The following is a 12,511-nucleotide window of genomic DNA, read 5'->3' on the forward strand; positions in this document are numbered from 1 at the left end:
CCTGCGTCCCACTGCTTGGAAGTGACGCTGCTGGTGCGCGGTGCGCGTTGGTCCCCATCCGTCAGCACCGGCCTGTGTTGCCCACTCCTACGGGGTCATGATCGCTCACATTACCCTGTGACAGAGCAGCAGCTAGCCAGCCTGGGTCGGCTCTTCTCCGGATAACACTGGCCTAAGGCCTCCTGTCTCCCCAGCACCCAAAGCCCGGAAAGCACTTCACATGCACACGCTCTCTCTCCAATCACCACCTGCGCACGTCTCCAGCATCTATCAGAAGCGAAGTATCTGCTGAAACACCCACGAGCTGCCTCTCTGACTAAAGGGGAACCGCAGGGACTGCACGTCCTGGTCACCGCTGTCATTTTTAGGGAGGCAACCCCTCCCCTGCAGCGGCGTTCACGAGGACAGCAGGGCCGGCTGCGGGGGGAACCCCGGCATGAGGCTGGGTGGGAGCTCGGCCAGGCAGGATCCACCTGACTGTGCAGGATGAGTGTGGAGGCCGGTCCGTCAGAGGTGGGGACAGGAGGGAGTCGCATGGCAACCCTTCGAGGCCCCCCAGCCTTGGCTCCCCACAACTTCACTGCAGAACGTCACAAAGAGGGAGTCTCTTCCCTGCACGCTATGACCCCTGCTCTGCTTGGATGTGGTCACAGCCCAGGAGGGGCAGCTGGCCTCTGCTTCGCCCCGCAGAGCCTGTGACCGGGGCTTCCCCCTCGTGAACATGAGTTGAGCTGCAGCGTGTGACCTGGCCCCACTGCACCCATCTGTAAACCAGCAGAGCGCCGCAGATGAACCACATGCCGTTCGTGTATTTCTGTGGCTTGTCCTCTCCATCACCAATAAACCACCCCCTTACAGGGCAGACCAGGTTCTGGCACGCCGCTGAGTGTTTTCTACTCTCTAAAACAGGGACACCCCAGACTGGGCTCTGTAAACTCTCCTGGGGACCACATTTGAGTGGGCCATTCAGGATCACATGTGTACACGCGATTCTAAAGCGTGCAGGTCCAGGACAGATGGAAACCCGTGTTAAAGGATCTATGTGTCCTGCCAGCTACTTCAGATTCATTATTTCTTTCATTACTTTTCAATATTGAAGGTGGAGAAGGCCAGGACAGCACTTTATAATGAAAACTTGTAACGGGAACGTTTTTACTGCCACTTGTAGCTGTGTCAACAGACAAGTCACTGAACCTCCGTGCTGCCCACGATTCTCCTCCGTACACGGGGAATAATCCCTGACCGCAGGGTACTACAGAAGTGGACACCACGAACAAGGGCGACAACCCTAAGTCCCTGGCTGACAGGAAGCACTCGGTAAGTGACAGAATGCTGACTGGGGTGATGGCGAGGATACAATCTACCAGGGTAACATTTGCAGTCAGAGTTAAGGGAAAGCAAGGAGAAACACACACAGATGTGCCCGGAAATGAACTTGGTGGCCAAAGGCCATTTCTATTCGGAACACATCTGTAGGCAAGGACAGACAGAGCCAGCCTCTGTGTCATGTACACTCGGTTTTCAATAAAGGCAACAATGTTGTCGCAACTGCAATAAACAACAGCAACTCCTCCTAGTGCAGACAAATTGAAGGAACACATTAGCTGTGTGACAGAAATGTCACTGCTATAAAAGTGAAAATATCATGGGACCCCAAAGTGTTGGGTATAGAGATAACTTTCTTCAAATCTGGACATATTTCAAAAGCCCTGGATAATTCAAGATGAATAGAATATTGAGAAAATTTTCTTAATAAGGAGAATAATCATTCCTAATTGGTCTGTTTTCTGAGACTTTGACTTTTTAGTACTTAACATGGGATATTTACAGAAGGCAAGTGACAAAAAGAGTAGTTTCAATTTTCCAAATAATCATTAGCATCACCGAAGGAAAGAGATTAAAAAATGTGCTTGATGCTCTGACACCAATGGCTCCCTCACAGTCACTGCTGACGAGAGTGAAGTTCGGGTGAGAAAACAAAGCCCATTTCCTTGGCTGTCACCGTCCATACCAGTGACATCCTTTCCTGAGGGCAATCCACTCACACGCTCCCACTGAGCCACCTGCACCCTTGGCCCCAAGCAGACTGATCCACTCACTTCCCCTATGTAACACCCGTTGTTTCCTGTCTGCGCACTTGGTGTACACTGTTTCAACAAGTCTGATTCTCTCTCATTCTCCCCACTTCTACCTTCATGGGACCACCTCTGCCCACATGCACAGATCCAGGGGCCAGTGGCCCACAGTTACGGAAGCCAGTCCAGGGCAGGGACAGTCCTCTGGGTCCGTGACTCAGAGCAGAGGAAAGCTCAGTCACCCAGCAAACGACACTGCAATGGGAGCAGCTGAGGCACGTGCCCGTTCCAGGGGCTCCGGGCCACGCCAAAGGGCACGCTGCGGCCCCAGCCACGTCACATAACAAGGTTCTGGGACGAGCTCACGCTGGAGCTGAGCCCTGAATGCAGGAGAGGGGGCCAGAAAGGCAGTGAGGACTGACACACCAGGGAGTCGAGGCAGCTGAGCAGCCCAGCAGCCCGGAACTGGAGCACTCAGCAGGCACGGCAGTCCTGGAACAGATGGCCAATCAAGAAAGAGAAGTCATTAGGAGGCCTAGGAGCCGCTGCCGACTATGGCTGAGAAAAAGGACGGCTCAGACATGCACTTGGGGGGCAGACCTGAAAGGCACCAGCCTGGAGAAATGGGGGGGGTGGGCAGTCAGACAGACAAACTGACAAAGGCCCTATTCAGGACATCAAGTAGGAAAGCCCTTGAGGGACATGCTGGAGGCGGCACTGGTCAGAGGGCCCTCCTGAAAGTGGGCCCCGCCCCCCGCCCCCCACCCAATGCCAGCATGACCTGCACACCAGTTACCACGGGAAACGGCCCTGATGCCCGAGAGGCCATGGGCAGCTCAGCAAAAGGTAAGAGCACGAGCTTCTCTCTCCAGTTGGTCCTGTCAGCACCTGAATTCACTCGTGACTTTATCTGTCCCCCTGCCTGCTGTGCAGGGATAGCCCACTGATGCCAGCTGGAGCTTCCGGGTAAGTCTTCCTGCCCCCAGGCTGGGACATGGGTGAGAGCCACAGCCTAGTGGCAGAGCCCGCAGAGCAAGGGCCAGGCAGGGCAAAGAGCAGAGCAGCAACAGGGCCAAGCTGGGGCAATGGCATTGTCCCTCCTCCCTGCGGTCACGGTGCTCCAGGATGGGGACCTGTGCTCATTCTGTCACCACGTGCCCCCCGCTCACAATGGGGTGGCCCCGGGAGGCGCTCAGTAAATACACTTGCTACTGAACTGACTTTCAAGGGGCAGTCAGATGGGCTGAGAAGAAAAATACTCAGAGATAGATTGTGGGCATAAACGCACAATCAGCTGCGGGCATGGGAACTGCCAGGGGAGGAAGGAAGCCGCCGCTCCTGGGTTCTCCTGCCACAGGTGCAGGCTGGCTGCTCACAGCCTCAACGTGCTCCTCCCTGTCACAGCTGGCACAGAGGTCCGGTCAGTCTGCAACTCGGATTCAGTGTTTGACTGGGGGGCTCGTCACCGGGACCTTAGGCGACCCCCAGCTCTGCTCCCCAGCTTCCTGCTCCAGCAATCTACTGAGCCCTGGTCTTCTCCGAAAACAGAACAAAGGCGCCCTAGTCATTGCCTCTCCAGTGGCTGAAATCCCATCTCTAATGCTTGGAACCTGACTAACCTCCAGCGGGCACTTAAAACCCTGAATTTGCCTAACTTTCAAGATTATCATTCAATACACCCTGGCTCAAGACGATGGGAACCCATGTGAATGGGATTAAATGAGTTGAACAACCTCTGCCTTAGGGCATCATGTTCTTAAACATCACACGCGACTGACGGCAAGACTCACTCAAACTCTCCGTGAAGGGTTCCTGCCCCAAACCCAGTTATCGAATGGCAGCTATGCTTCCCCAGCGTCGGCGCCCCACCTGCAGGATGGACACCGTCTGGGAGAAGTGGTGCTGCTCCATGGTGGACGTGGAGTAGAGGGCGGCGAGCGGGTGGTCGAACTTCTGCAGGTAGCTGTTACTGAAGCCCCTGTGGTCCAGGTCGTGACACAGACAAGCGATCAGCAGCCCTTTGCGCTTGAAGAACAAGGCGGGACACAGACGCTCAGCACCAAGAAGGGAAACGAGGGGCTGCCGCATCGCCCCGCGCACTGACCTCCCCTTTCAGGCGGCAACGTCCTTCTGGGCTCTGGCGTTCTAAGTAATCTAACTTAGGTTAGGCTCGTTGCCGTTCTGCCTGTGAACTTGAGAGCCACGTTATTCCTGAGTTTTCCCCCTCGACTCTGGGAGTAAGTGCAGATGGTATCACACGAAAGCAAATGTTCTGATTTACAGATAAAATGGAGCTGCACGAGGGGAGGGCAGCCTCAGTCCTTCATTAGAAATGTATCCACTGCTACATTCTAGCAACGCTACTATTATAAATGTGACTACAGCAAGGAGATCATACAGCGTGTGCCAAATGGCTGCAGGGTGTAACGGGAGGCAGGCCACGGCACTCACTGAGGGCCACAGGTGCACGGGGACGTGAAGGCAGAGCAGGGAAGTGGGGGGCTCTGGGAGAGGAAGGCTAGGCGGTGGTCAGGGAGTGGTCAGAGTGCATGGTTCAGGTAGCCTTCCCCGAGAGTCAGAGGGCCAGGAAGGAGGCCCAGGCACAGCGGGGAGAGGACAGAGGAAGACAGAGAGGGGGGGTTAAAGACCGCATAGGCCTTATATTCTGCCTGAGCCAGGGAATGGTGATGGCAATTTCTGTTATCAAGAGATGACAGCTCCCTTCTCTCCATGGACAGATGTCCCCTGTAGCAGGATGCCAGTTTTACATGACAGGGGAAAGAGGATTTGGTGACAGCTTTCCCAGCTTTGCTGGGACCAGGTGTGGAGAGGCCATGCTCGGCGGCCAGGCTCAGTGGCTGGTCCCGACCCAGGATCAGTGCAGCAGGGCTGAGGGGCTCTGGCTCCCAGCACACAGCTAGGCAAGAGCACAGGAGGCCATCCCAGAACCTCCCCACCCTGAGACCAGAGCTCCCAGTGTGGAACCGTCTCTGGGGGTGGGAGGCCAGAAATCATTGGTGAGACACCAAGGGCCCCTGCCCACCCCGAAGAGGACTGCAGGCATGGCCAAGGGCCCCTGCCCACCCCGCAGAGGACTGCAGGCGTGGCCGAGGGCCCCTGCCCACCCCGCAGAGGACTGCAGGCGTGGCTGAGGCCCGAACTGTAGCTAACGCTCTAGGGCGGCCAATCAGCAGGCCGTGCCGACCCATCCAGTGCGCGGGGGCCACAGGAAAAGTGCACTTTGGTACATCCCTTCAGAAGACTTAATGAGGAAGAAAGGCTACAGAAATTGCTCCTTCCTTGGGGGTTATTTTAGTGAAAGCGGAATTTGTGTATCTACACTTCTTTAACAAAATAATACGATAAATGTATGGGGAGAGCACCCTACACCATGTGCTTCCATTGATTTACTGAACCCAGTTTGTCCTGGAACATGGCGCATATCCACGCCACACGTGTGTTCCCGACCGGAGCGCGAAGCCTGCTGAGGTCACTGGGCGCGGGACACACACACCTCCAGGTCGGTGAAGAGCCCGCAGTTGTTCTGGAGGATGGAGTACATGCAGTGCGCCACGGTCACCGCGTGCTTCCAGTTGTGGTACGGGACGCGTCGGTAGTTCTTCTTCACAGACATGATGAAGCGACACAGCTTTTCCAGCTCAAAGCTGTGGGGAAAAGACATGCGAGAGGCACCGGCAGGGAGTCAGCACGCTACAGCCAGGTGCCCGCACCTGGACCCCACCCCTTGGACCACATGCGTCTCCAGGGGGCCTGGTGCCCCAGAGCCTCCCTCACTGCTTCCCGGCCAGTTCAAACAGGAGGCCCTGCGTGGCTCTGCTCTGACCTGCTCACTGCCCACCACAGAGAGGGCCAGCTCGGCCTCAGCTCCCTCACTGCCACCCCCACCCCACGGAGCACCCCAAATGCACGCCACCATCCCACTGAGAGTGTTTCCAACCAATGTTTTTCCAAAGAGCACAGTCAGATGTGCAAACCACAAATGCGCACAGGCAGACCGCACGAGCTCTGCTTTCCGAAGGGATCCAGACCGCCAAGGCCCTCAACCTGGCAGTAGCAAATGACTGTATCCCGACATAATACGTGATAGAGGCGACATTCTTATTACACAATATGGCTACTATGTTTTATTTTACATTATCACGTACTTATACTTATTTAAGGGGTTAGCAACATTCTCAATGGATTTTAAAGCAGCTTAAAACAAAAGCACATCAATACCAAACAGGGATTTTGAAATACCAAGGCAACGACAACTCAAAAAACTTCCAAACATGTGTAACCTGTATTTTCCCCACGGAAGATGTTCAAATGTCCTTAAACTCTAGGGCACGTCATTCTAAGCATTCCAAATGGCCGGCCCTTCAAGGGCCACCTAAGACCTAACTGAAGCCAGTTACCCCGCGCGCAGCCTTTAAACAGCGACTGATGAAAGTCACTGACACGAGAGAGAACGCAGACATTGGCAGGAAAGTAAAATTTCCTTCTAGAGAACCGGAGAGCCCGTTAGCCACCTAAGGACTGAAGGAGCAAAGGAAGAAGAAAATCGTTCCCCTAGGACCGGCCAGGGCGGCAGAAGGACAGGCACTGGAAGAAGGCAACACCGGCTGGCCAGTGGAGTGCCAGCCCTAGAACTAGGAGGCTGGCTTCTTTCTCACGGAGTCTGACTGGCACACAGTGTGAGCTGATGCAAACGGTGTGTGTCTATTCCCAAACACACATCAACACAGTGGGCAACTACGTTCGAGTGACAACCCCTCTTTCCGTGGAACAGCCTCGCTGTGTCCAGCCTCTATTGTAAGGGTCACTTGGCTGGCTAGTGGCTGGGAGCCCGGGGTGAGGCAGGTTCTCAGGGAAATCAGGCAAAGGCTGTGGCTCGGTCCAACAAGCGTGTCAGCCTTTGTAACTTAGTATTTAGAAACAGTCATTTACACATGGCGTATTTTAGTGATTGACCACAAGAGCCGCAAGGTGTACAGGCAGGGGAGGAAGAGGTCTATCGCCCCGCAGTTTAAAAAGGGAGTTTCCAGGCCGTTCCTACCAGGATGTCCCACAGGAGCGGTGGACCATGTAGACAAAGATGCCAGGCCACATGTTCTCAAAAGGACCGATGTCAAAGTGGAACCTGATGGGAAATGAAAAGAAGGCTCAGCTCATGCCTGAATATAGTCGGCACAGTAACAAGAGCATGACGTGACTTTCTGTCTATCCAGAGAGAAACTGAACGAGCCCGGGAGCCCAGCCATCTCCGTCATGTCGCTCTTGTATGTGAAGGAAATCCCACACAGTCCCTTAGGAACGCAGTTCAATAGTGGCTTAATTGCCATTACTTAATTTTCTATGAAGCAATCTGTTAACATAGGATGTTGTGGTTACTACCAGAGGAATGAAAAAGTACAAAAAACATAATATTGGAATAGTACACATACATCACATAACTTTTAAACATGGGGAAGAAACCTTATCAAATTTTGTAGAGGTGAAAATTATTCTATCTCCTATTTAAATACAGAGAAAACCTTCATAAACATAAACATCCAAAGTTATTACCTATTTTCCATTTGCTAATTTAGTTAGCAAAAAATGGAGCCCACTGATTGGCTGTCCTGTGAAGACACGCAAAGAACGGAGCTCACTGATTGGCTGTGGGGTAAAGCCTCTGGGCTCTCTGTGATGAACTATCCTCAGTGTTTCCATGTCCTGACCTTGAGGCTTTGCCTACCTGGGCCCCCAGGGCAGTGAGACCACCTCAGTCTGACAGCCTCTTTGTTTAGTTTGGCCACACTGTCTTCCCAACTCTAAGGCTACTGTCGGCCCCTGGGTCACTTTTGAAAATCTTCTGTGCAGCTGAATAGTGTTGGCTTTTACTTATAATGGGTATTCAGATGATCACAGGTTCTACCACCAGTAATTACATGTATTAGCACAGTTAGAAAACCAAGTGTGAAAGCTGAATTAATACTAACTTCTCAAATCTAATTTGCAAACTTAAATTTACACAGAAATGTAAACTTCTAGATATCTGATATTAACTGCCATTTAAATATTAGATATTACGTAAAGTGTACAAAAGACTAATGAAAAAAGCGACCATTTAGGTTAACTCATTTAAAAATTGTGCTCAGATTATTTTTTAAGATGATGAGACATGGACAAGTTGTAGCCTACGATTTGGAATCCCCTTGGAAGGGGAACCGGCAAGGTGAGCGCACACAGGTGGCAGGGCGCTGGGACCCTAACTCTATGCCCCTCTCAGGTTAGGGTCACTCAGGCTGAGCAGCGGCCCAGGATCCACACACAGTGCACTCACAGCTCGATCTCCTTGCAGAGCCGCCCGGGCAGCGTGAAGCGCATGAGGCCCTGCCACTCCTCCGCGGTGCAGATGCTGTGGTAGGACAGCTTCTCCATGGTGACCCGGTAGATGCACTCTGAGTGGCGAATCCGATGGTACATCTGGGCAGCGGACCAGAGAAAAGGCGTGTCATTGAGGTTCGGCATTTGGTGTGAGAGCAGCAGAACTGCGACCGAAACTGCTATTCCTGCCCGTCCCTGCCTCTCCTGTCCATTTCTTCCCGTTCCCATGCACTCGGCACATGTGATGCACACTGGTAACCCCGCTTTAAAGACGGGTCAACCCTGCAGCACACATCTCTTTCCCAGACGTTCTGCCCGGCAGTGAGACTGCTGGGCACCCGTGCGCCGGGCCTCTCTCTGGGACCCCAGCCGCGGGAACTGGGGAAGAGTGGGTCTGTAGTTAACCAGCCACCCATCTGGTTGGGTGCTCTGTTAGGGCAGCCTGGACAGCGGCTGCAGACAGAGACCTTGGCTTGCAGTCAAGAGGCAAGCCATCTTTCTCTCCTTTCATTAAAATTTTAAAAAATGTATTAATTTTAGCCTTCTTTTAAAATACTTAATTCTTAGGGATGTCAAAGTGCTTTGTTGGCAAAGAATTTTGGAGATGCGTGCTCAAAAAACATACATTCCTTTAGCAACTGTGGGCACGTGCACTGTGCTAATATACGATTTATATTATAAAACACACACTAAAATAGAAATTTATAAAAGTATATATTTTTTATGTTCTACTTATTGAATAAGACCTTTTGTTGTTACTGAAACAATTATATATATTAAAATAAAAACACGGTAATGAAATGTATATTATCAGTTGTCAAACTGTTTAATACTTTGTGAAATGGTGACATTAATGTCTGCTTTGGTTTAATTTATTTTAGTGCTTTTCCAACTGTAACATTTGAGAGAGCTGTGCCAAGAAGTGCACGGAACCAAACGGAATAGGAGGTGGTCCTGGCTGCTCGGAAACATCCACTTACAGTTTTGTTCCCTAACAGCTAATATTGTGGTTGAAATTAGGATACATTTCTATTTTCACTGATGTCAACCAGTTAATCCTGAAAACTAATCAGCCGAATCTCTTTTAATAGGAGTGGGCAAGGGAGGTTTATAGTTGGAAGTTTGAGAAACACAGAGCTTATTCTTGTACTTCTTGTACTGTTATTTACTAAGTACTGTGTTATTTTTCCATATGAGCAACGGCGAACCCACTTTTGCCAACCACTGTGCTATCAAACAGGTTCGAAACAACAGAACAACGTGCCAATGTCTGCTTCCAGAGTGCTCTCTCCAGGACGCGAGTTTATGTGGGGAAGCAACTGTCTTGTTTTCGATGTTAACGTCACTTGCTGTGTGGACTTGGGTGAACTCTTGAGCTGTGTGTGTGCACTGCCTCACCGGACATAAGAACCACCTCAGTCAGGCTGCCATGAGGCCAAGTTTAGAGGGGTGCCCTTCCCAGAGTGAGGGTTCGGGCACGTGCGGGCCGTGCTCAGAGCGGTTGCCTTGTGCCCCCTGCCTGGTGCAGAAGAGAGACTCGATACATGGTGGCCAAGCTCAGGCATGATTAAAGGTGGACCCGTTCATTTAAGTTCGTCCTAGTGGACTGCTTCCTCCTCATAATGATTCTGTCCATGTGGCGGCCCCTTTAACGTTAAATGTCTTCTGATCCAAAACCATCTGCTCTAAGGCATCCTCTTTCTAGGTGGAAAATACAGCAGATACTACTATCCTTCTTGCTGGCTTTCTGAATCACCCCAATTGTTTCTTTCAGATCATAACGTGTGTGAGAAAATTAACATAGTTTTAAAACACTCTCCATCTTTTTAAATGGTTATCTTTCCATCGACATACTGTCTATTATCTGTTAAAAATGAAGTAGAGAGGTTGATCAGAAACCTTGCCCCCCCTTTAATCCAACAGAAGGGGTAAAATCGCATAGGGCCACAGATGAACGACGACAATAAAGACGCAGTGAGTGTTTCCACGGCCCACGTGCCTGGCCTCTCGGACAGGGCTCTTAACCGAATGTGACCACTGAGCCGCACGACAGGCCGCTCCGTGACCACGTTTGGGACTAGAAGGGACTTGCACGTAGGAAACACGCCCCCATCAAGGACACAGTAACCTGTTCCAGAGCAGCAACGCCTGCATTTCCCAGGACCAACCCACTCGGTCCGACTCGAGAACAGCCAGCTGCAGGAAGCTTTTCCACGTTTATGATCTAAATAACTGACTGTTTTTGTGTTAAACCACAGACATCTCCTTAAGAAATAGCACGTCCCAATAACTTGTCCTCTTACATTTGGCAGTGTTTATCGACATTTCATAGCATGACTGTCTTCATCACATATATACACCACTGAAGCTCATGCAACATGCTAATACAGTATGTGTACCACACTGCCACAGCCCCCAATTTTAATACTTACTGTGTCTGTTTTAGCATATTACCTTAAGGTAATTATTAAAATATTTAAAGCATAAATATATTATATTAGAACGAACGTTTGTAAGATAATAAGAATACATTTCCAGAGAGAGAAATGATGCTAACTTGTCCAATCCTAAGAGCTTGTCATTGTTTTTTTAAATGGATTGTACAGGTATCAACTTGCTACAATACTCAGATTCCATTACATTCACTTAAAAGATGATGAAAATAAATATTCAGAGTATACTGGAAATTACATTCTCTGTAACTTTTAAGCTACACAAATGTACATTGTCACTATCTTTATTTACGAGACACAGGAAATGTCTGAAGAAAAAAGGTATCTGAAAACTGCATCCGCTTATTTCCAGGGAGCCGCGCCGCCGTGACTATCCCCAGACGAGGCCCCCGGTGCCACCAGAGACGCCATTCAGCCGCTCACACACTCTCTGTCACCATTTCTGTTCCTAGTCTTCCTGAGGCTGTTTCCGTTGTTATCAGGTTAATCCTGCAAAACTTGTTCTATTTCCAAAGGAGGCAATTTCTCTAATTGCTAAGGTGGTAACTCCCATTTACACTGACTGAGCTTTATAAAAAGGTTACTGAAAGTTTCCCCAACTTAAAAATTCCAGTAATATCACTGAAGGCTCACTAGAGTTTATAGCGTACTAAATGCTCAAGTTATTTAAAATACTAAACTGTAAGAGAAAGATGATAAAGTCAACTCCTTCAAAGCGAGACTTTGTAACACAAACAGCAGCCCACTCTGTCGTTCAGTAAACAGGCAAGACTGCCGTGGGGGCTCCTGGGTGATGCCCAGAAGCACCTGATAGAGGAGCTGAGCCGGTGCGGCCCTGGTCCTCAGAGAACCTTCCTGGCTGGAGTTCAGCGTGAGCCTTACTCCTTGGTACAAAAACCATAAACACAGCACATATCACAAGCAGTGAGGGGCCAGAAAGCATTTCCTTGTTCATTTTAGCAGATCTTGTGAAATACAAACCTGATGCTTGAACTAAAATTTTACCTTTATTTAACTTCATTTTTTAAAATAAATTTATACCTTGAAATAAATGCAAAATACTAGATTTTTTTTCCCAAGGTGTTTTAAGGCTTCCCCTAAAATATGAGCCACCAGGAATCACTGCGTTTGGTTTATAAAGGAAACTTATATGGAAAAAACCCCTAAAGTACTTGATTTAAAAGGTTTTAAGATTAACACTGAGTAGTAAGACAAGTATTCACAACTCCTCCCTTACATTGGCACAGTGTAAGGCTAAAGCACAGAAGACGGCAAACATCTTGAAGTTGTTCTCGTCCGTTTTGGAGAAGGCACTGCCGCTGATTTTGTTCACCATCTGCACCACGCCGATCACGCTGCCGCGGCTCACAATGGGCATGCACAGGATGTTCCGGGTGGTGTAGCCCGTGTACAGGTCCACTTCTCTGTGGGGAGGGAGGAGCCCACGGCAGCACAAAAGAAACAAACAAGAGACAGATGATAAACTACACTTTCTATCCTAAGTCTCCAGTCAGTTTTGCAATTCACATGCTTCTGTTAAAACTAACTGGGATAGAACTGTTAGCTTCTAAATTCAAGGGCCATGTGGCATTTGAAAGTGATTTATTAAAA

At 50.1% G+C, this 12,511-nt stretch overlaps 1 protein-coding gene across 1 annotated transcript in view; it reads right to left on the bottom strand.

Moving 5' to 3' along the window:
- PDE10A (phosphodiesterase 10A) overlaps positions 1-12,511 on the bottom strand; it is a 177,127-nt gene that overhangs the window by 16,398 nt on the left and 148,218 nt on the right. Inside the window, exons 13-17 of the mRNA XM_045188968.2 lie at positions 12,138-12,324; positions 8,404-8,546; positions 7,135-7,218; positions 5,590-5,740; positions 3,945-4,100 (exon numbers count right to left, since the gene is read on the bottom strand). Of these exons, the coding sequence (XP_045044903.2) occupies positions 3,945-4,100; positions 5,590-5,740; positions 7,135-7,218; positions 8,404-8,546; positions 12,138-12,324 (721 nt within the window). The remainder of the gene's footprint in view (positions 1-3,944; positions 4,101-5,589; positions 5,741-7,134; positions 7,219-8,403; positions 8,547-12,137; positions 12,325-12,511) is intronic.

This window comes from Desmodus rotundus, chromosome 11, assembly GCF_022682495.2.
Source record: "Desmodus rotundus isolate HL8 chromosome 11, HLdesRot8A.1, whole genome shotgun sequence".
Taxonomy (NCBI): domain Eukaryota; kingdom Metazoa; phylum Chordata; class Mammalia; order Chiroptera; family Phyllostomidae; genus Desmodus; species Desmodus rotundus.